This window comes from Sus scrofa, chromosome 1, assembly GCF_054392235.1.
Source record: "Sus scrofa isolate SSC_HxYL_T2T_F1_AM1 chromosome 1, Sscrofa_HxYL_maternal_Yorkshire_Landrace_v2.0, whole genome shotgun sequence".
In the NCBI taxonomy this organism is placed as follows: domain Eukaryota; kingdom Metazoa; phylum Chordata; class Mammalia; order Artiodactyla; family Suidae; genus Sus; species Sus scrofa.
This window is the reverse complement of record NC_139383.1, coordinates 118,555,538-118,578,843: the sequence shown is the minus strand read 5'-3', so window position 1 is coordinate 118,578,843 and position 23,306 is coordinate 118,555,538. Positions and strand designations below refer to the sequence as shown.

At 45.4% G+C, this 23,306-nt stretch overlaps 1 protein-coding gene across 24 annotated transcripts in view; it reads left to right on the top strand.

Annotated features, from left to right (window-relative positions):
- The window catches only part of TLN2 (talin 2), a 471,505-nt gene that overhangs the window by 429,671 nt on the left and 18,528 nt on the right, over positions 1 to 23,306 (top strand). For all 24 annotated transcript variants that reach the window (XM_084967307.1, XM_084967304.1, XM_021094340.2 and 21 more), the window contains 6 exons: positions 992 to 1,117; positions 1,321 to 1,437; positions 3,774 to 3,959; positions 7,778 to 7,885; positions 20,236 to 20,341; positions 21,175 to 21,299. In XM_084967307.1, the coding sequence (XP_084823433.1) occupies positions 992 to 1,117; positions 1,321 to 1,437; positions 3,774 to 3,959; positions 7,778 to 7,885; positions 20,236 to 20,341; positions 21,175 to 21,299 (768 nt within the window). The remainder of the gene's footprint in view (positions 1 to 991; positions 1,118 to 1,320; positions 1,438 to 3,773; positions 3,960 to 7,777; positions 7,886 to 20,235; positions 20,342 to 21,174; positions 21,300 to 23,306) is intronic.

The window sequence follows — 23,306 nt, the reverse complement described above, 5'->3', positions numbered from 1 at the left end:
TGAAATGGCAGTCAGTGTTGAGGGTTAAATTAGATAATATGCATTGTGCTTGGCTTGTCTCCTGGAAGGGAGCCCTCAGTGAAGGGAAGCTATTGTTGCTGTTACCAAAGGAAGAGTTGTTACTGTAGTTGCTGGACCCAGAAGACTTCAACGCTCAACATCCTGTAATTTCTAAGTGTGCCTGGTACTTGAGATTCCGAGTCTCTAGTGTGCAGAAGTGATGACTGTGGTCTCTGTTCAATTAGAAGAATGAGGATACTGTGTTATATCCAGTGTGATGCGGGTACATATCTGTGTATTCATTCATTCATCCTGTTGAGTGATGTCTGCTCACACCAGGCCCTGTTCGGAGTGCAGAACACAACAGACAGAAGTCCAGGCCAGCTCTCCTGGAGCTTCCATCCAAGTAGAGGGATGAGATGGATGGTGTGTAAGTGAATAAATAATTAAGTGATTCCACATACTGCTAAGTGCAAGACATAAAACAAGACAAGCTGAGGGCATTTCAGTGGGGGTAGCCTTATAGCTTGAGTGGTCAGGAAGGGTCTCTAAGGACAGGACATTTGAGCTGATACCTGAATGATGAAAAAGCCAGGTTCCAGGCAGAAAGGGGAGCAAGAGAAGAGGCCCTGAGGTTGGGTTTCCAATGAGGAAGAAAGACCTGCGTGCCTGTGGCATTGATGAGTGATGGGAATCCAGGAACCTGAGCTGGGGGTGCAGGAGGCAGGGAGGTATTTCTGAACATGCTACATCTACCCAGGTTCTGCGTTCAGGCTCAGCATCTACCTCCTTTAGGGGGCTTCTTCAAGTCTGGATTCTGGATCCCACCCAGACTCCTGCATCAGAGTCTCCAAAGGGGTCTCTTGGGGGGTCCTCTGTGCTGCAGGCTTCGGAGCCACTGATGGAGAGCCCTGCCTCCAGGTGCCACCCCTGCTCTTGGGCTGCAAGCTCTTGGTGAAACCTGCTCACCTGGAGCCATGCTTTCCTTCAGGTGGTGTTGATCAATGCCATCAAAGATGTGGCCAAGGCCCTTTCAGATCTCATCGGTGCTACCAAAGGAGCTGCCAGCAAGCCTGCCGACGACCCCTCCATGTACCAACTCAAGGGGGCCGCCAAGGTAGAGTGGAGCCCCAACTAGGGGCAGGGTGCTGACCCGGGGGAGGGGAGGTGCGGTAAGGAGAGGTGCATACTCATACTCATGCACTGAGCTCCTTTCTCACAAGAGAGGTGCTGTTGCTCATAGCATTGGATCCAGAGCTAAAACCGCCTGTCAGCCCTCAGCACACTCCCTGTTTTCTCTCGGCCTCTCCTCCCACGCAGGTGATGGTGACCAATGTCACCTCCCTCCTCAAGACTGTGAAGGCAGTGGAGGACGAGGCCACCCGGGGCACACGGGCGCTTGAGGCCACTATCGAGTACATGAAGCAAGAGCTCACGGTAAGGAGACACTGGTCACCTCCCTCAGTCCCCATGACCCACAACTGACCTCAGTGCAGCTTCTCTGAGATTTTGAGCACAAAGAGCCTTTACCTGGTGCACCTGAGCTAGGGAGGCCCACCTTCAAGATTGGCTAGGATCCGCTTATCGTTGTAGTTAAATGAATTGAAATGTATCATTTGTGATTATTTGAGTTTAATTCCACTAAGACTGCGGCATGAAACAAAAGCATTACAGAAGAGTCCTGGCAGATGGAAAATTCAGTGTGGCTGTTTGCATTCGCCTTGGGTTTAAATGATGTGTACAGTGTGCAGCCACACACAGCCTCTCTTGATGCCTGTTGCCATCAGCAACAGCACACGCCACACACTGCTGCACAGACGGGTTTGGGAGTCTGCTTTTCGCTATTAGGAAAATCTCAATGCCTTTACCTGGGTCGCGGCCCCGTAAACCCAACTTCCTCTGTGTGAGGTGGCTGATCTCAGATGCTGACCCTGGATTTGCTCTTGCCTTGTTCCAGAGCCAAGCTGTCGTGGTGTTGCTGTGGTTATCTCCTATTCTTTTCATCCACAGATGTGTATTGACTCATCCTAATCCCTAGGAGTAGAAATAGGCTGAAAATGAGTAGTTTCAAACTGAGGTTTCTTCTTAATAGGAGATCTGATCACAGATTCAAATCCCCTTATGGAAGTGGGTATGGTGGACCTATCTTTGTTTCCAGTTGTTCTGCATCCATAGAGGGTCACCTGCGAAGGCCACAAGCCCCCAAGGGCAGCAGAAGAGACCAGTGAATCTATTGGCTTGTGATGGTAAAGCCTCAGTTTCTCTTGTCCTGTTTTTAATGAATCCAGCCTTGATTGCTGTTATGCTTACTTCTCACACAAAGAAGAAACTAAAAAATATAGGCGGGAGTCCTCCCTTTGGCTCAATGGGTTAAGGACCCAAAGTAGTGTCCGTGAGGATGAGGGTTTGATCCCTGGCCTTGCTTAGTGGGTTAAAGGATCTGGCCTTGCCATGAGCTGTGGTGTAGATCACAGATGCAGCTTGGATCCAGTGTTGCTGTGGTTGTGGTGTAGGCCTGCAGCTGCAGCTCTGACTCAACCCTTAGCCCGGGAGCTTCCATGTGCTGCAGGTGCAGCCCGAAAAAGAGAAAAGAAAAAGAGAAATACAGGCGGTATCCTTAAGCACTGCTGCCTGGCACTTGCCTGCTTGCATGGGCTGGGGATTTCTTACCAAATGTCTGGACATGTTCTGACAGGTATGGGTGGGCCTAATGGTAGCACTGGTAGAGATTTGAAATGTGTAGCTTTCCTGGGATATATGTGGTCAACCTAAGTATACCAATGTGGCTTAGAATTGATCCAGATTGTGCGTTTCTGTGGGCATAGGACGTTTCTAAAGGAGCACATGCACTGAGACCCACATTAGCATGGAGGGCCTTGTCCACGCTCCTTGTGCTGCAGCACTCAAGATGGTCTTGGTGGCCTGATTGCGGCTGTTCCTTTGTAGGGGGATAGTGATGTTCGTTGCTATGTGGGTCCTCCCTGGCGCCTCAAGGACGACTTCCCCACTGAAATGTGGCTGCCCAGGGCTGAAGACAGAGCAGCCCTACCTGGTTTGGGAGTGCTATGTTCAGGGACAGGCATCACTCACAGCAGAGCCAAGGCAGTTGGGCCAGATGCAGAAACGGCTGACTTGAGTGGCAGGTGGAACTTTAAAGTGGGATTTTCACTTACCATGGTTAATTTATTGCAGCTTCTCTAAAGGTGTGTGTGTGTGTTATTCAATAATTCAGTGTCACCGTGGCACACTCGACTTGAACGCCTCCACACAATTATGCGGTTATATTTGTAAGACAGGCTAAGAATAGAAGAAATTGAATGCTTCGTTTCCCCCAGCCCCACACCCTCTTAAAGAGAGAGAGCCGAGTTCAGAGCTGTGCATCCAGGTCAGTCCTGCCCTAGGAAGCAGCACCGGGCTATGGAATCTCTGGGAGCTCTGCCGAAGCACCAGCACGGATGAAACAGAACTGGAAGACAGCCACTCCCCTGGGAGTTTATACTTACTGAGCGTCAGTCTCTGTGGGCGAATGGGTTAATGCTGTAGGTCCTTCCCCACATTGTTCCCCTGAATGCCGAGTACAGGTGTGTGCGGCTTATCCAAGCTGGGATCTTGAAAGCAAGAGTGATATTACTGTACTCAAATTAAATTTCTCATTTCCTGCCACTCAATGGTTTCTTCCCGTGGCTGGCTCAGTTTTCAGACCCGTAGCCCGGTAAGAGAAGCGTATGTTCTTTTTGTCCTTCTCTTTCAGCTCTTCAATTTCTAACTTCCAGGTATTCCAGTCAAAAGAGGTACCTGAAAAGACATCGTCACCTGAAGAGTCGATCCGGATGACCAAAGGCATCACCATGGCAACAGCCAAAGCCGTGGCAGCTGGGAACTCGTGTCGACAGGAGGACGTGATCGCCACCGCCAATCTGAGCCGAAAGGCCGTGTCAGATATGCTGACGGCCTGCAAGGTAAGGGCTTTGGTGTGATTTGGAGTGGGAGGGTTGTGTTCCGATGTGGTTGAGCTGTTAGGTTCTGTATAGAGAGGGGGAGGGCCTGGCCCCACGTGGAAGGGAGCAGCTCAGTACCTGAACCTCTGCGTTAGAAAGCACACTGCAGGCAGGTGTGCCTGTCAGCTCATGGGAAGCAACTCCCTGGGGGGCAGTTTTGGGGTTAAGAGGGCACGGAGTTGGCCTGCTGACTTACCCTCCCACTGTACCTCCCAGCATCTCTGGAATAGGCAGGAAGCCTTCCTCCGGGGGACGTGGTGGGGGCCACCCTGGCAGTGGTAAAGAGGAACTGTGGCATTTTGCTCCAGGCCCTCCAAAGGAAAACCACACCCCTGCTAGCCTGCACCCTTGTCCACCTCCATAGGTCAGCGTTCTGTACAAGGGGGCTGAGCAAGTGAGTCAGAGGAACAAAACAGAATATCTGGGAGCTGTCTTTTTCAAGTTCTTCTAATCTTTGGGGAGTCAGTGGGGGCAGCTACCCTGAGCCAGTGCTCAGGAAGAGAGCTGGGGAGACCTGAGTTTGATGACCTTCACTTATTTTTTAATAATTAAGCCCTAAGAGTACCCCCAGCCCCCCGTCTCCCCTTGAGCAGCCCCACTCTAGGCTTTGCCCCTTCTAGGGACAGCCGTGTCCCTGGGACCCTGGCCTCTCCTCAGTGATGGATGGATAACCCCTTGCCCTGTGATTAGGTGTTGCTGAATCAAGAAGAGGAAAAGCAGCTGGTGAGCTTGAGGTCCTCAGGAACAAGGCCCTCCTTTGGGGGGGGAATGAGTTGTAGGGAAAGCTATGCAAGGTCCAGTGATGGCTTCTCTGTTCCTCAGCAGGGGTAAGACAGGCTGGCTGCTGTTGGGTAGAGGGACGGTGAGGCAGCCAGGCTAAAGGGATGGGTGTGCAAAGGTTTGGCGGGAAATAGCACCACATTTCTTGTTTTTCCATGTGTGGCAGAGGGTAGAGTGTGGGGAATAACAGTCAGCAGGGAGGAGAAGAGGGTGGCAAGAAGGCAGTGCCACTGTCATGAGGACCTTGTGGTGCTGGGCCAGGGAGTTTAGACTCACCCGAGGCCACAGTATAGTTTTGATGTACTCAATGGAATCCACCCCTGCAGAGGTGATGACTCGCAAAGGGGTTACAGCCTCAATCAGAACGGTATTTACCCAGCAAGATATGGCCTGAATGCCATCCTGGTGTAACTGCAGGGCACCTCGGGGTTTGGGACAGGCTGGTCTGTGTATTCTGTCACTAGATCCTAGATGGGAAGAGTTTTGGGAATTCTCCTAATTTGGCGGATGATGAAACAGGCTTAGAGAGATGAGGTGGTGAGACCAAGGTCACAGAGCTATTTACAATCAGAACCAGACCTGAAAGTATGTCTTCTGAGTTCAGGGCCAGTGTCTTTCAGCTGCCTGTGGCCTCCCAACCCTAGAGCTCACGGTCACTGTGTTTGATGAGTGCATGTACTTTTATCTCCATGTCATTGCACAAAAGGGGGAAATGGAACAGACTAAGATAGAAATGGAAGGCAGCTCCAATTTTCAGGTCTCGTTCTTTACAACACTCCCTTGTTTTCAGGGGAGGAGGTTAAGGGTTAGAGTATGGGTGCCATGGCCCAGCCTGAATCAGGCCATCCTGATTTTAAGGAACAAAAGAACAGCCAGAACTTCACACACTAACACCAGACTTGATGGCAGGTGTCACTACCGAGACCCAAGGGCTTCCTGACACTTATATTCCCTTTGCTCTCCTGTATTCCCCATACCTTTGCAGAAAGGAAATGAGGCAGTTTACCAGAAAGGGGGTGCAATAAGAGTGTATAAAAACCAGGGAGGCCGAGTGGTGGGTTAAGAAGGAGCCTTTCTGTGCCAAGCACGTGGCCATGTGGCCACAGGTGAGCAGCGCCCCTGGGGCAGAGCAGCCAGGAATGAGATGGAGGTGCAGCAGGACAGGTACGGACTCATAAGACAGGGAGGATTACACTGATTGCTCCAGTGGGGCACAGACTTCCCTAGACCCTAAGTTAATTCCACTATTCATTTCTGGTCTTACTTTCATGTGCATGTGTCTACATCAGATACAATTGAATATGTCCAGTTATAAGTAATGTTATATGACTATTTCTGTGTTACTGTAAGTCATTGTAACTGACTCTTTAATGACCACAAAATACTCTGTTAATGAGTATACTTTCTCCCTTACATCAGATATTTAGATTGTCAGCATTTTTTTTTTTTTAATCGTCAACTTGACTGCAGTGAACATCTTTGGGCATGTCTGTTTTTTCTCTGCTTTGGATAATATCCTTAGTCAAGACTCCCCCCAAAATTAGTGGGTCAAATGGTTTGCCATTCTAATTGTTGCTAGATTGCCCTCCCAAAGGTTAAAGCCAGTGGCAGTGGCGAGCCAGCAGTCACCATCAGGCCCTGCATAGCTCTCGGTGCGGGTGCAGTTATCTACTGCAGGTGACATTGAGGAATGCCCCAGCCCTTGTCTTCCCCACGTGGTCTCATCACACCAGACATAGGCTCTGTTCCCACACTGGGAGACACAAGGGAGCAAGACTGATTAAAACATAGGAGCGGTTAAAGGCATGGCCCCATTACTCAGCTGAGTAAAACCAGGCTCGTAAATGACAGATGCTGGCCACTCAAGTCAGCCCCACTCCTTCTAGGTTGCATTGGGGTGCGGGGTGGGAAGAGATAAAGGGAGGTGTTCCCAGGTGCTCTGCTCAGTGGCCCCCAGTCCCAGGGAGAGGGACCGACTGGAAGGAGCACAGCAGCAGATCACTCTTCCCCTTCTGCCTTGACTTTTATCCTAATGTGTGATTTGTGTTTGTCTCTGTTTGTGATTTCTTTGCACCTTTCTGTTTTTTGTATTCTTGTAAGCCCCCTCCAGTTCTTTCCAGAGTGGGGTTGTAGGAAGAGGAAGGACAAAATGGGGAAGGTTGCCAGACTAAGCAAAGAAAAAACAGGCTACCCCAGATGGAGACTACAGGTTTTCATTGTCCATTCGAATTTCAAATGTAACTGGATGTTCTGTAGTTCATTGGCAGCCCCGTGACTGGGTGTGCCAGCTCAAGTGATAGGTCATGAATGACTCAAGTCAGCAGATCACAAGTACAGGAAAAAAGGGCCAGATGCTGTGTTAACATATGTCCTCATTTGCTTATCTTGACATGTATCATGTGAGATGAGTTATTTGGGGCACCTCTGAGGATACTGGGAAGCTCGCTGTCTGTAGGTTCCCAGGAGCCAGTGGTTCAGTTGGGAGACTTACTGCAGTGTGGTCAGGCAGGGAGCAGGGACTTGTGAACAGAGAGGGGTCTTTGGGACACTTTGTATTGCTAGAGAGAGGCAGGCAGAGGCTGGGACAGTACACCTCCTGCTGTAAGCCCTGGTTTTTTTAGCGCATATGGAATTTCTTACCTTTCCTTGAAAGATAGGGAGGGAGGAGGCGCAATGAGAAAGGAAGGAAAGAGGGGCCAGATTTACTTGCTTCTGTCTGGCCCCTGGGCACCAGAAACAGCAAGACACAAAATGTCGTTGGAGATCCTGCAGTGGAGACAGGTGGGAGGTCACAGGAGAACGTGAGGGAGGACCCCTCCTCTGTCACTCAAAGTAAGGCAGAAGGAGTTCCAGAATCCAGGTCTCCTGCCTCTGGGTCCCTGGCTGCACAGCCCTGCTGGACAGGTGACCCTCCCCCCCACCCCGCCGCCCAGCCGCCTAGTCCACTTGCCACCTGGCTCTTCCCATTTTAAGATGTCGACATTCTTTTCTCTCTCCAGCAAGCATCCTATCACCCTGATGTCAGCGAGGAGGTGCGCAGCAGAGCCTTGCGGTACGGGACAGAGTGCACCCTCGGCTATCTAGACCTTCTGGAGCACGTCTTGGTGGTGAGGAAGGGCATGGGCTGGGCTGGAGCTGGGGAAGAGCTGATCCGGGTGCAGAGAGTCTCTTCCTCAGGAAAGCCCCTCTTAGAACATTGCACAGGTTCCACTTGCAAGGCTGGGACTAGATTGAGCCAAACAGCCTCTGGCATCGATGGCACTGCTCCAGCACACGAGATCCAAGTGTAGCCTGGAGGGAGGTGCACTTCGAATCCAGGAGAGCCTGGCTCTCACGTTGCACCAAAGAGGCAAGACTAGCGGGGAAGAGAGGTGGGTAGGCAGAGTGAGAGGCCAAGCAGGTGGTCACCACTGTAAAAGGGCCAGGAGGTCTTGCTAGGAAGAACCCCGGTCTACCCCGCAAGGACCAGGAAGGCTCCTGAAAGAGCCAGATCAGCCTCTGTGACAAGTTAGAAGCATCACCAGTGCTGCAGGAAACCTACTGGCCTCTCATGACATCCTCCAATGCTCAAGCAAGTGGTTTAAATCCCGGTGAGAATGACACTTCCTTTCCTTTGATGGCTTCCCACCAGCCTGTTGTACCCACGAGGAGCTGGGTTAAGAAGGCTGGAATGGAAGGCACACCCAGGAGCTCTGGCTGAGCTCACATTTGCTGTGTGCTTCATTGCAATCCTCCTGAAAGATGTAGGTCCTGGCTGAGGGGAGGTGCAGGGTTCTGGCAACATCGCCCACATAGCTTCCTAAGTGGGGTTCTCCCCCACACCCATTTCTCCTTGTCTCTCTGTCATGCTTTCTTTTTCGTCTTGTTTATTTGATGCTGGAATCCTATTGCTTATGTGAGAGGTCCTCTCTTCACCCCTTTCCTTCAGTTCCATGTCTTGGTTAAACCATATTTCCCCCCGACACCCTGCCTGCACCTGTGCTGTGTTGACTATTGACCCGTTGTCTGTAGGTCCAGGCCTCTGCGCACCTGTGCTCTTGATGAGCCATTCAGTGAGAATGTCACTGCGTAGGGGATCACTGGCAGCAGCATCTGTGCCACATCCACAAAGCTAGATGGAAATGTGCGAGGAGAGGAGCAGAGAAAAGACAGGAGGCGCCCTGGTAGATGCAGAGCCTGACTCCCAGACACTAGGAAAGGGTGAAAGGTGGCTTGAGGTCAAGGAGACCCCACAAGGGTTCCCTTTGCCTTGTCCCCTGGGGCAAACTTCTCAAGACCAGTTCTGGCCCCTGCCCTTCCTCACAGGTCAGAAACTCCTCTCCTCAGTTTGAGCTGCCTTTGTATAGAGAAGGGAAACCAGAGACCTTCACTCCACTGAATGCCTTCTGGGCTGCTGCCCCCTTTCCATCCAGCCTCATGGATTTGGTAGAGACGCTGCTGCCAGTGGTCCCCTATGCAGTGACATTCTCACTGAATGGCTCACCAAGAGCACAGGTGCACATCAGCCCTAGTGATCATCAGTGGATTCTTCAGAAGCAAGAAGAAGGGCACATATTGTAGGGGGACACCACCTCACGTGTGGTTCGGGAGGCTTATTGTGGGGCCAGAGGTTGGCAGTAGGGGGAGGGGTCACGCCCTTCTTCTTCTGGACCCAGCCAGCGATTTCACTTCACAGCCAGGGGTGTTTCCCTGACTCATTTCTGTCACGAGTATTTACCTGGTATCTTCCTGGTATTTATCAAAGAAACAGACTCTGAAACCTAGGGTGTTTACCAACCTCATTTGGTCAATTATGTGGTGGTTGATGTGTCTGTTAAAAGCCTGCCACCTGAAATTTTTTTCATCTTTCTGTATAGCTATTGTCACTGTAACCCATAATTATGATAGAAATATAAACCTCCTGTTTCTCCATAGTTGTTTTGAGGTTTAGGGTGTGAAGGACACTGGTGCTAAAATGAAAGCCTTAATAGGAAGAAAAGCTAAGTGACATTAAAACTTTTACTCAACATGCAAAATTTGTCTCATCTTTTGCAAGAAGCATGCTTTGCCTTCTCATGGTGACCACTGCTCATGGTTCTGATGTCCAAGGAAGCAAGCATGAAATTGTATCTTGTATTTATCCATATATTTATTTTTGTCCCTTTAAAGACCCTCCACATACTCTTTGAAGGGTATTTTCCAATAAAAATACCAAACGAGACCACTGTGAGCTGTGACTGTTAGGACAGAGCTGATAAGAGACTCACCAAGAAATGAGGGACATGGAGATGCACAAACGTGGATACTTGTGTTCACCTCTGAGGGAACTTAGACAATGAAAGCCAAGTGGCCAGTGTAAAGAGGACCTCAGATTTATGTGGAAATTACCTTTAGGGGAGATGAAAAGAGTACTAAGATTGGAGGATGATGATTTAAAAAGCAAATAAAAAATAGTAAAGATTTATACACATACACATACACACATACCCCCTGTGCCCCATACCCTATCCTGCCCTCCTCCTCAGTCACTGGTCTTTGCGAGAGTACATGTCATCAGATGACCGCAGTATCGCCCTCCTGGAAAGAAAGTCAACCTGCAGTGAAACTCTAACAGGAGCGCTTAGGACGGTCCTCCTGGATCACTGTAAAGCTGACTTCTTGTCTTATTTGACCAAAGAGAATTAGTAGGGTTTCTGAAAGCTGATGAAAGACCAGATAATTGTATAATTTTTATAAAAGGGAAAAGAGAAAAATAGAAATTACGGTCTGGAGAAAGTGTCTGCAATTTAAGCGAATAAACTGAGGTCACTTTCAGGTGGTACGAGGAGGTTTAGCCATGTTTAGTGGCTGCTTTTCTTAAATTTAGACACGTGAAAATGCAGGAAAATTATGCTCCTTTAGCCTCGCTCAGTTCAAATATTCTAGAGCCAAGGGTTCTTCACCTTTTTTGGCTGGTTCGTATATTTTAGTTTTACTTTAAAAAAAAAAATTTTACAAATCAGTAAACCATATCAACATTCTTGTATCTACCATCTATAATTAATTTTGTTAATTAATGTTTTGTCCTATTTGGTACATACCTTATTTTTTAAAGAAATGTATCAATAATAATTAATTTTGTATCCTTTACTGCTTCTATTCTCCATTTTTCTTTTACCTATCATGATTCCTTAGCTTTTGTGGATCCTGGGCCCTCTTGAGCTGAAAGCCCAGCACATTTCCTGCCCCCTCCCGAGAAACATCAGCACACAAATGAGAAATGTCCCTTAAACTTTTAACAGAGGTTCCAAATGCCTGGCTAGATCCTTGTGGAATTTGGAGACTCCAGTTCAGGAAACCCCCCTGGGGGATTTCTTCCTTCCTTCTTTTCTTGTCTTTCTTTTCTTTTCTTGTCTTGTCTTGTCTTTTCTTTCCTTCCTTCCTAACTTCCTTCCTTCCTTCCTTCCTTCTTTTCTCCCTCTCTCCCTCCCTTTCTCTCTGTTTTCCTTTCTTTCTAGAATCTAGTTAGCAGTCAGCAAACAATGGGGTCTCATTTAGACAGAGCCCTGTCCTTTCTGCCCTGGGAGCTGGTTTTGAGGCTTTGAACTTGGGTGTGCCCATTTGAGCCACGTTGGCCTTTTGCATTTGCTATTGGCTGGTTTGTCATGAAGGATTTGTACTGCAGGGCAAGAGGCAGCCACTTGTGCAGCAACCACAGTTCAACATTGCTGCCTACCCACAATATGATATCTTTGACAGGGTTGAAATTACCCTCGCTTCCAATAGCAGCACTTTAATTGGGTTCCGTCTGTTACCTGCTATTAGAAATCATGTTGACTTAATTGCAGAATAAAAATAGAACTCCGTTGCTCCTGCCTTATCTAAATAGGGTGCTTGACTGTGGGCTGTTCCTTTTCTGAGAGCCAGAGTATATACAGAAGCGGTTTTCTCACTCCATCAAGGCTCTGATTTTAAAGCCAGAAATCCTTCACCACTTCAATCCATTCTGATGATTTAAGTGAATCTCCCCACCACACCCTTCACTTTTGTTTCAGCTTTGTTGAGGCATAACTAACACACAATAAACACATATTTAGAGTATACAACTTGAGTATCAGTATCTAAATACATCTGTGAAAGCATCACCACAATCGAAATAATGAATGTATCCGTTACTCCTCAAAATTTGCAGGCAATCACTGATGTGTTTTTTGTTGTTATAGATTTGTTTGCATTTTCTAGACTTTTATATAAAAGGAATCATCTCGTGTGTACTCGCTGGCTTCTTCCACTCAGCATCACTATTTTCAACTCTATCCACACTGTTCTGTGTACCAATAATTTGTCCCCTTTTATTGCTAAGTAGTAGTCCATCGTAGGGATATGTCATAATTATTCATCTCTTCACCTGTTGATGGACATTTGGTTTGTTTCCAGGTTTGACTGTTACACATAAAAGCTGCAAGGTCTTTCTGCTTATCTGTGTTCATTTAACTTGGATAAATACTTAGAAGTAGAATATTTACATTATAGGGTAGGTATAGTTTTAACTTCTTAGGGAACTATAAAATTCTTCTTTAAAGTGGTTATTTTCATCAGCAGTATATGAGAGTTCCAATTTCTCCATGTCCTTGTGAGCACTTAGAATGCTTAGTCTGGGGAGTTCCCACTGTGGTGCAGTGGGTTAATGATCCAGCTTGTCTCTTTGGAGGCACTGGTTTGATCCCTTGCCTGGCTTAGGGGGTTAAGGATCCAGCATTGCTGCAGCTGTGGCATAGGCCACAGCTCTGGCTTGGATTCGATCCCTGGCCTAAAGGATCGATGCCAAGGAAGAAAAAAAAAGAATGGTTCGTCTTTTTAATTTTAGCCATTCTAGTGGGTATGTGGTAGTATTTTGTTGTGGTTTTAATTTACAACCTTGAGTATTTTTTATGTTCTTGTTGGCTTCTGTATGTCTTACACGAAGTGTCTATTCAGATCTTTTGCACATTTTTACTGGGTTTTTGTCTTGTTATTGAAGTTATAGAGTTCTTTATGTTTTCTAGATGTGAGTTCTTTGTTGTGTTGATAAAAAATAATAGTCAATCTAAAAAATGAAAAATTTTATTTGATCCAACCTGAGAATTATAACCTGGGAGACTGTGTCTCCAAGAACCCTTACAACTGTTTTGAAGAGATAAGGTGAGGAGTCTGTCTCTATGTGATTTTGGCCAAGGGGGTTTGTGCAACTGAGCACAAATGTCGGGAGAAGGTTGCTACTTGTCACAAGGCACAGGCCTCTCAGTTAATGGTTTTAGTGCTCTTCTAAGTATGGGGAGATGCCTGAATCCAGGCTCCTTTTTTAAAAAACCTCCTGAAAATATCTAATTCTCTGAGGGCCAGTTCTCTCAGTTTTCCCAGGGTGCAGAATCCCTCATCTTGATCTTTGCCCTGAATTTCGTTCAGGGTGTTTTGTAGGGCGGGGCAGTGACGACAGTGGGTAATGAGTGATTCTTAAAGAACTGGATCGTGGGCAACACCCTTTATTTTACAACCCCTTCCCTTTTAGTGTTAATTTCTACCAAACTTTAGAGGGCATTTTATGACCAATTCCATCCACGGCACTAGGACTGCTTGTTCTCACATCAGACGAGGGTTTTGTTAAGAGGCCACTCAGTGTGCTACTACTGGACTAGCCCTGTTAACGCAGCCCAAGACCTGTCTTACTAGTCTGTTATGGTCCCGGAAACGGTTCCCTCTTGTTGTTTCTTCCCATATCTAGAGTTACATGTTCCAGGGCAAAGATCAGCATGAGGGACTCTGTGCTCTGGGAAAATTGACAGAACTGGCCCTCAGAGAATTATATATTTTCAGGAGGTTTTAAAAAAGGGTTTCCATTGATCTCATGGAACTCTTTATTTGGCCCATCGTTTCAAGTCACCTAATTAATTTATCTGGGGCTCAATCACACATTTGATAAGTTAGGAGACAGTGATCTTGTAAAACAGGCAGAATACAGGTAATATAGCTAGTGACGTTAATAAGGGCGTAAGTGTTAAGCTAAGAATTTCCACTAGGTGATGCCCAGTATCTCCCCAGGTCCTCTGACCAGTCTGTTCTGCCTCAGTTGCTATCTTTAAGGGAAATCATGTATTGACATTGTACATAAAGTTCTCCAAAGATGTTTGCATGTACAAGGCGAGTGGCGAGTGGCGGGTCATCCTGACCCTTACAGGATTGAGAAAGGAATGTTATCTTCTAAAGAATTCCATGACTAGCATTAGAAGGAGGAAAGCTGATCTTTATGGTTGAGCAGGTATTTCTGCTGTCAGGGAGATCTGGTTAATGCAGATGCACAGTGTACACTAGAGCGGTGAAAAGGCCCAAGGGTAGAGAAAAGGTTTCATCTTTAAATTTTTCTTTTCTTGCCTTAAAATGTGAATTTTTATCATTAGTCAGATATATTTTCTGCAAATAGTTTCTCTTAGGGTGTTGTTTTTTCTTTTTTCTTTTAATTAATTAATTAATTAATTTTTTTGTCTTTTTAGGGCCGCACCCGTGGCATATGGAGGTTCCTAGGCTAGGGGTCCAATCGGAGCTGTAGCCACCAGCCTATGCCAGAACCATAGCAATGCAGGATCTGAGCCACTTCTGCAGTCTACACCACAGCTCACGGCAACTCCGGATCCTTAACTCACTGAGTGAGGAGGTCAGGGATCGAACCCGCATCCTCAGGGATGCTCATCGGGTTCATTAACTGCTGAGCCACGACGGGAACTCCGGGTGCTGTATTTTCATAACAGTGTCTTGGGTGGAAGAGACAAATGTATATTAAAAAAAGAAAGAAAATGACAGCAATGCAGAGAGTTGAGAAAACCAAGGGAAAAAAAGCGCAACTAGAACTTGAATATGAAAGTAAAACTAAAATATATCTTACTTCTAAAAAAGTAAACATTAGGATGCACTGAATGTTTGTTTGCAAATTATTTTCTCAAATTATTTTCAGGATTATATTCCAGTCTGGAGGAGGAAAAATAATTTTCTCTCTACCCTTCTGAGTTCTTGCCTAAGACCCCAGGTAGTAAGACAGATTAATAAGAGAAAAACAAACAAAAGTTCATTCACATGGTACTTCATGGATAAATGGAAGATACCCAGAGGGAAAAATGAGCAATTTCCAAGGTGGCTTAAGCCACCCACTTAAATACCACCTTCAGGCAAAGAAAAGAAAGGTGTGGTAGAGGGAGGCTGGTTATGGGAGATGGTGAGGGAAAGCAGTTAACAAGGATAACATAAATCAGAGCCTTCCTCATTGATAAGATTGTCTGGTGAAGTTCCCATCATGGCTCAGCAGTTAATGATCCCTACTAGGATCCATGAGGTTGCAGGTTTGATCCCTGGCCTCACTCAGTGGGTTAAGGATCTGGTGTTGCCATGAGCTGTGGTGTAGGTCACAGACTCAGATCCCAAGTTGCTATGGCTCTGAGTAGACTGGAGGCTACGGCACCAATTGGACCAAAAGACAAAAAGCAAAAAAAAAAAAAAGATTGTCTTGTGACTTTGAGTCAACCTTCTCTTCTCTTCCTGGTAGAGACAGAGACGGCCTTACAAATGGTGATTTCTTTTATAAATGTAAATTTTCCTTTCGTAAGGGTAACTTCCTGCTTGCAGAGCATCCCCTGTATCTGCTCAAAACAGTCTATATGCCAAAGAAGCATGTTTTGGGGCGACTTACTCTGTTACCCTTTCCAGCTTCCTTGTTTGTCTTTCATTTACCTGCCTGGTTGGTCCTCTTCTTAACAAGCTTACTGAGATATGACTGGCATATGACAAATTTTACCCAGTTAAGGCATACAATTCATTGGTCTTCACTTGTGCGACTATCACTATAATAAAATTTTAGACCATTCTCATCGCTCGCTTAGCAGTCATGCCTCATTCCCTTCACCCTCACCCCTAGCCCAAGGCAAACACTAATCTCTTTCTGCCTCTTTGGATTGCCTGTTCTGGACATTTCATATAAACAGAGTTTTACAGCATGTGGGCTTTTCCATTGGCTTCTTTCACTTAGCGTAATGTTTTTAAGTTCTCGAGCACAAACTTGAGTTCATGCTTCTTAAAGTTTAAAGCATAATTTATGTGTTTTGTCCCCTATTTAAGAAACTAAGATTACTAAGGATATTTTTTCTATACAGTTTTAATTCTTACATTCCATTTTATACTCCATTTCTAGTTTCATCTATTCATATGATATGGGAAAGGGTCAGGTTCATTTTCTTACATATGACTATCCAATTGTTCCAGCATCATTTTTTGAAAAAATTATCCTGTCCTCATAGAACTAAAGGTGGTTTAGAACCTTTAATGAAAATCAGTTGACCATATCTGTGAATCTAGCTCTGGACTCTTCTGCTCCATGGATCTGTATGTGTGTGTAATAGCATCATGTTGTCTGCAGCTTTATAATGACTCTTGATATCAGATATTCTAAGACATACAGATTTGTTCTTTTTCAAAATGGTTTTAGCTGTTCTAGGTCCTTTTCATTTTGTATACATTTTTGGGGTTTTTTTAGGGCCACCACCCACGGCATATGAAGGTTCTCAGGCTAGGGGTCAAAATGGAGCTACAGCTGCTGGCCTATGCCACAGCCACAGCAACACCACATCCAAGCTGCATCTGCGACCTACACCACAGCTCATGGCAACGCTGGATCCTTAACCCACTGATCAAGGCCAGGGATCAAACCCACATCCTCATGGATCCTATTTGGGTTCGTTAACTGCTAAACCATGACGGGAATTCCTATATACATTTTTGAATCATCTTCTAAGTATCTTTAAAAAAAAAAGCCTGTTGGGATTTTGACTGAGATTATGGGGAGATTTGAAAATAATTGCTATCTTAGTAGTTTTCTAATCCATGAAAATGGTGTATCTCTCCATTTATTTAATATATTCAGCAACGTTTATAGTTTCTAGTTTTCACATCTTGCATATCTGTTGTCAGATTTAACACTAGGTATTTCATGATTTTTTATGCTTTATATATGTTATTGCTTTTTAAAAAAATTAATTCTCAATTATTTTACTTTTAATATATTGAAATATAATTGGTGTTTGTATATTGACCTTATGTCCTTTGCTAACCTCATTCTAGCTTTTTTTTATACAAATGCTTTAGAAATGTCTACATAGACATTCGTGTTGTTTCTTTATTTTTTATTATGATTGATTTACAATGTTGTGTCAGTTTCTGTCACATTCTTTTTCTCACATTATCCTCCATCATGTCCCATCACATGTGATTAGATACACAGTTCCCTGTGCTATACAGCAGGATCTCATTGCCCATCCACTCCAAATGCAAGAGTTTTCATCTTCTAGCCTCAGATTCCCATCATGTTATTTCTGAACAAAGACAGTTGACAATTTTACTTCTCCCTTTCCATCTGCATGCCATTTTTTTTTTCTTGTCTTATTGCACTGGCTAGGAATCATAGTATGATATTGATAGAAGCGTAAGGACAAATATCCTTACCTTATTCTTGGTCTAGGGGGAAAGTATTCAGTCTTGCACCATTTACTTCGAGTCTCCCCCATCATATCTTTGACTCCTTGCTTGTTCATGTTTGTGTTGACCATTGTAGAAAAACTAAATAGCAAAATCTGTGGATTCCTTAGTTCTTTAGTCCCTGAGCCATAACCACTATTCACCTGGTGGCCTTACAACATGTATTGTTTGAGAGAAATATAGTACAAGCTTTTTACAGTTAAGTGGTGGCAAATGCCCATTTGATCTAGAGTAGTGGTTCATAACTCTGGCTGCATATGAGGACCACCTGGAGAACTTTTAAAAGTTCAGGCGCCCAGACCATACATCTGACTGATTCCATCAGTAGCCCAGGTTTATACAATCTTTTCACATTTCTATAACAAAAGGACTGTTGCGCTCATTTAATAGATAAGTAAACTAACCCTTAGAAGACAAGTAACTGGACCATAGTTACTGAGGAACATTGATTCTAGAATCTACATTTAATTCAATTGCCTCCACACTGGCCGTGTTAGAAAAATAAAAGTCACCTAACCCCTCCCCTCTCTCTACCTCTCCATGGTTCTAGTACATTTTTTGGAACTAGTCGAGGATGCCATCATATTAGAAATTGTCTTCATTAGTGTATTGGTCTGTTTTTTTGCTCATTCATTCATTTGTTCACTCATTCACAGGTTTGTACTGAGTTAATATCTACATGGTAATATGTGTAGCTAGGTCCTAGGGTAGGAGAATGAGAACAACAGAGCAGCTAAAATCATAGAACAGTAGCAAATAGAAAATTTTGAAGATCACCAGAGGAAGAAGGGTATAGATGCCTGGGAAGTGATGCTGAAAATCCTTGATTAATCAGTTCAAGTGTATAACATACTGTCTTCTATGCACTGGTATGTCTTGAGCTGGTCAAAGTGTAACCCCATTAACCTTCCCCAACCCCAGGTTTTTTTTTTTTAACAAGGCTACTCTCAAAGTTCTCTCTCAGGGTTGGGGTCCAGAAGACATCTTTCTCTCTCTCTCTTTCTTCTGCTGCACCCACAGCATGTGGAAGTTCCCAGGCAAGGGGTCTAATCAGAGCTACAGCTGCCAGCCTATGCCACAGCCACAGCAACACAGGATCCAAGCTGCATCTGCAACTGACACCACAGCTCATGGCAATGCCGGATCCTTAACCCACTGAGCGAGGCCAGGGATCAAACCCACACCCCCATGGATACTAGTTGGGTTCTTAACCCACTGAGCCACAATGGGAACTCTCCCAGAAGACATCTTTTCCAGACTCTTGAGAGAGTACAATACCTGGCCAGGTGAAAAGGGTATGGGACACCAAGAAGGGAATTAACATTTAATGAATGCCTGCCATGGTCCAGGTGTTTTGCAAGATCCTTCTCTGTTCCATTTGATTTTTATGCCAGTCCTGAGGAGTAGGCGTTATCCCAGTTTTACAGATGAGAAAACAGGTTCTGAGGAGTTCAGTCATTTGCCCAGTGCCACAAACCAGGAATAGGTAAAGCCAGGTTTGTCTTTTGTCATTTTAGGCCACACCTACGGCATATGGAGGTTCCCAGGCTAGGGGTCTAATCGGAGCTATTGCTGCTGGCCTACACCACAGCCACAGTAATGCCAGATCTGAGCTGCATTTGTGACCTACACCACAGCTCACGGCAATGCCAGATCCTTAACCCACTGAACAAGGCCAGGGATCGAACTCTCAACCTTATGGTTACTAGTTGGATTCATTCCTGCTACGCCACGGTGGGAACACCAAAGCCATGTTTGAAACACAGATTTGTCCAATACCAAAGCCATGCTTTGTTCCCTACTCAGAGGCTCCAAACTCGTCCTTAGAGAGACAGCCATCATGCTGTCCTCCTGAATGTTTTAGCACTTCTAAACCTCAAGATGACCCCTGTGAAGCATGCGTAAAAGATGCAGAAAAACATGTTGGAAGAGGAATTTCAAGATTAGGGAGGAATAAGACAGTGTAAGGCAGGTGTAAGTCCATATGGTTGAGGATGGTGAGGAGCTCTCATTCCGTTTCTTAGTTCCATCCTTGAATGAATTTGAGAAGACATCAACTGGGGTGTCCTTTAATTTGGATGGAAGGACCTCCAGTATCTTTTTTTTTTTTTGGTCTTTTTGCCTTTTCTAGGGCTGCTCCTGCGGCATATGGAGGTTCGCAGGCTACGGGTCTAATCAGAGCTGAAGCTGCCGGCCTATGCCAGAGACACAGCAACTCGGGATCCAAGCCGCGTCTTCGACCCACACCACAGCTCACGGCAGTGCCGGATCCTTAACGCATTGCACGAGACCAGGGATTGAACCCTCGACCTCATGGTTCCTAGTCTGATTAGTTAACCCCTGAACCATGATGGGAACTCCCTCCAGTATCTTTTAACACCATAAAAAATGAAAAGCAAAAAACAAATTTAAAAAAATTTTAAACTACTTTTTAAAGAAGTAAAATCCTCAGGACTTCTCCTGGGAGAGCTTGTAGTCAGAACCCTGGAAATGGATTGCTCTTTCAGGAACAGCTCTCCTATGAGTTGGTAGTTGTTCTTGTGAGGATTTCATCCCCCATACTGAACCTCAGTCACATGTTTCTCCTGGTACCACATTTTCTCTTGTGACAAGCACCAGCTGACCGAAGCCTTGGCTTTTGTGTTCACTCAGAGCATTCTTACACCTTGGGTAATTTTCACGTGCATGTATTTGCTTGGCTACAAATAAAAGGACAAATAAGAACTTCACCTTCCTTATGATCTTAGCTCCCAACTTTTCATTTCTCATGAGAAAACTGAAAGGCCAGTGAGTCTTACTTGTTTCCCTCTAAGTTTCTGAAGTCACTTGGTGACAGAGTTGCAACTTCAAACCAGCATGTCCAACTCTGTGTCCACCAGCAAGAGTGGGCTTCCTGTCACAGTAGCTGCCATCTTCCTCATGTATTTGACTTGTTCTTTACCCGTAGATTCTTCAGAAACCAACCCCAGAACTCAAGCACCAGCTGGCTGCTTTCTCCAAGCGCGTGGCGGGCGCCGTGACTGAGCTCATCCAGGCGGCAGAGGCCATGAAAGGTAGGCTGGAGTCTCCCATGTTATCCTGTGAGGCCGTCCAGTACAGCGAACTGGGCAGAGAGAATGTGCAGCCAGCAGAGGCCCTTTCTTAGCAAATGCAATCAGAAGAAATACAGTGAGGAACTTTTTGTAAAAAGCAGGTGGGAGTAGAGTTAGACTTTAAAAGAAACATCCTCCTGAAAGAAGTCTTTTCTCTAGACTTTGCTTCAAGTGCTCTACTTAAATGGCATAATCTATCTAGAACTGCTCGCTTCTCTTTTAAGGCTCTTGCCATTCATTTTTATCTGTTTTCATTCATCAGAATACTTATTCAAATAATGCACTTCATGTTTGGAAACGGTGCCATCTGGGTACATTGTTTGCACACCCCTTCATGATTACATATTTGCAATCAACTCACTGGGGAGGGGTTCTCTCACCAACTTCCCTTTGAGTTGTGGTGAATGACTGTTCCCCATAAGTTCCCAGAAGAAGAGAAGGGCAAATCTTTGTGTGCTCAGCATAGTCTTGTCTCCTGAGGATGCTTAAATAAGTTATGTCAGAGTAAAGCGCAAGCTGGCCTTGGTCCATGAGATCTTGATGATTAAAACTATCCTTGTTGACTGCTTCTGGGGTAGGGCTGACTACACAACTGATTGAGAAAACCAGGATCAGACAGGTGCCCCCCTGCCCCCCAGCTGCTCTGGGCGAGAGCTGGAGAGAAGATCCCAGAGGCCACTGTGGCTGTTGGCTTAGAGAGTGCCCCTGCATGCAAATCCAGATGTCGTTTGTAATGAAGCCAGAGCCCTGCAGTCGGCAGCTACCAAGAATGACCCTCTTTGGACTGATTTTAGGAACAGAGTGGGTGGACCCAGAAGACCCAACCGTCATTGCAGAAACAGAATTACTGGGGGCCGCAGCATCCATTGAGGCTGCTGCTAAGAAGTTAGAGCAACTGAAGCCAAGAGCAAAACCAAAAGTGAGTGTCTCCGCATGGCTGCTTATCTGATGTTAGTTGGTCTTTCGGTGGGTGGGCTATGAAATAGAGCTAGGTGGGCTCCCTGCCTGTGGTTATACTAGCAAGCTGCAAACCTGTTCTGCCTGCCTAGCACCTTTTTATAGTGTATGGAAAAAACCCAAGGGTGGGTTTTTCAGGTTAACCACCCAGAAAAATGCCTTTGGGTATCCAGCGGAAGAATCCAGGCATTTATAATTTTGACTTTGTTCCACTATTACATAAAGCAGGTGTTGAATGTTTTCTATAGAAAGTCACTGTTCCTGAATATAAGATTGTCACCCTCCAATTTTCTGGTTTCGATAAGGCTTTTTACAGAGAAATAGCAATGCTGGGCCTCTCCTTTTCTTAAAATCAATAGAGGGCAATGTGAGCCTCCAAAGTGACCCAATAGCAAACTTTTTCAGTATATGCTGGAGACTTTGGTTAGCTGGTGTGTTTTCTCCATCTATGTCATCGAGATAAATGTTTAGAACTTAATAAGATCATGTGTACATGTTAAGAGAAAGTCATTTAAAAGAAAGAGATACTTATAAGATTGGGTTGTAGAGAGGCCAGTTACTGTATAAAAGGACGATGCCCTGGTGCTGTCCACGGGCAAAGCCCAACCATAAAGAAGCTGTAAACACACATACACACACAGGCAGACACACACACCTGTCCTCCCCAGGCAGGTTGTGGAACCAGAGGAGGCCTCTTTATCCTGCTATTCAAACAAGTCCCTGCTGCATCTATAACCTCACCTCCCTTCCAAGGGCCCACATACATTAGGAAGTAAAGTCTGGCTCTTCTTTTCAAAAAAAGCTGGATCCTCCAGTCGAGGTATGTCTGAAATTCTACCTTTTTCATAAGACCGAAGGATGGGGTCTGAGCACTGGAATACACAGAAGCACTCAAAAGCAGTGCCTGAGCTGATCTGTTCAGCTTGGGAACATTCTTAAAGTCATAGAATTCTTAGAACCAGTCTGCTGGTTGTCATTCTAGAGTTGGCAGAGGCATTTTTAGAATTTCTCATCAAGATGGAATATAAGAGTTGTGGCTTCTGGTTTCAGACCCTTAACCTGAGGGTCCTAGGTGGCCTGAGATAGTCTAAGTTTTTCTCAACAAATTTTAGAGCTAGGTGTAGATATGAGGGCAGTTCCATTTTCTGGTTATGTCTTTATTTCTGCTTTGTAAAATTTGCTCATTATGAGTGGAAGGTGGGCTTTCCAATAAGAAGCCAGCAACCATGACTATGATTTAGAAGCTTTATGCCTAATTCGTTTTTCCTTTTCCTTGTCTGACTTACCACTGTCCTATCCTGGAAACGCTTCTGTCTGCTAGTGCTGAAGTCCTATCTGCTGATGCTCTTTTTCTTAGAGAATTAGCTGGGTACTGATGTGCATGGACCGCCCTCTAGGAGCTGCTGTCCCCACCCCTTTCCCATTGTCTCTTTTTGTGAGCTCCTTCTGAGCTCTGTCTCTGAATTCTGGTTTCCTTCTGTCCAGCCATTGATTTAGCTTATGATTCTTGATCTGAAAAACAAGGCATTAGAGTCCCTAACCCACAGGATTATTGAAACAATTCAATGAGATAATTTAGGAACACAGTGCCTGACATACCAAAAGACTCAGAAGAAAAAGAAAAAAGGCTCAGAAAGCAGTCACTTCTGGGACTTTTTATCTTCTACTTCCTAGGAAAACGTCTGGAGTAAAAATTACTCCATAAATCCATAAGCTGCTGGCCTTAGCAAAAAGAAAATAAGAAAAGCAAAAAGTTCACATTGATCGAGTGCCAAGCATGTGCTAGGCAATCTTTTGAGTGCTTTATGTGGATTAACTCATCTGGTCCTTAGAGCAAGTCCATGAGTTTTACCTGTACCCTTTGAGCCATCCATTCTACCTCTGGGAATCTGTCCCGAGGAGGAAATCCAGAGAGGAAGAAAGTTCTCTGTGTATGAGAGTTGTTCCTTTCATCTTTGTTCATTGTAAC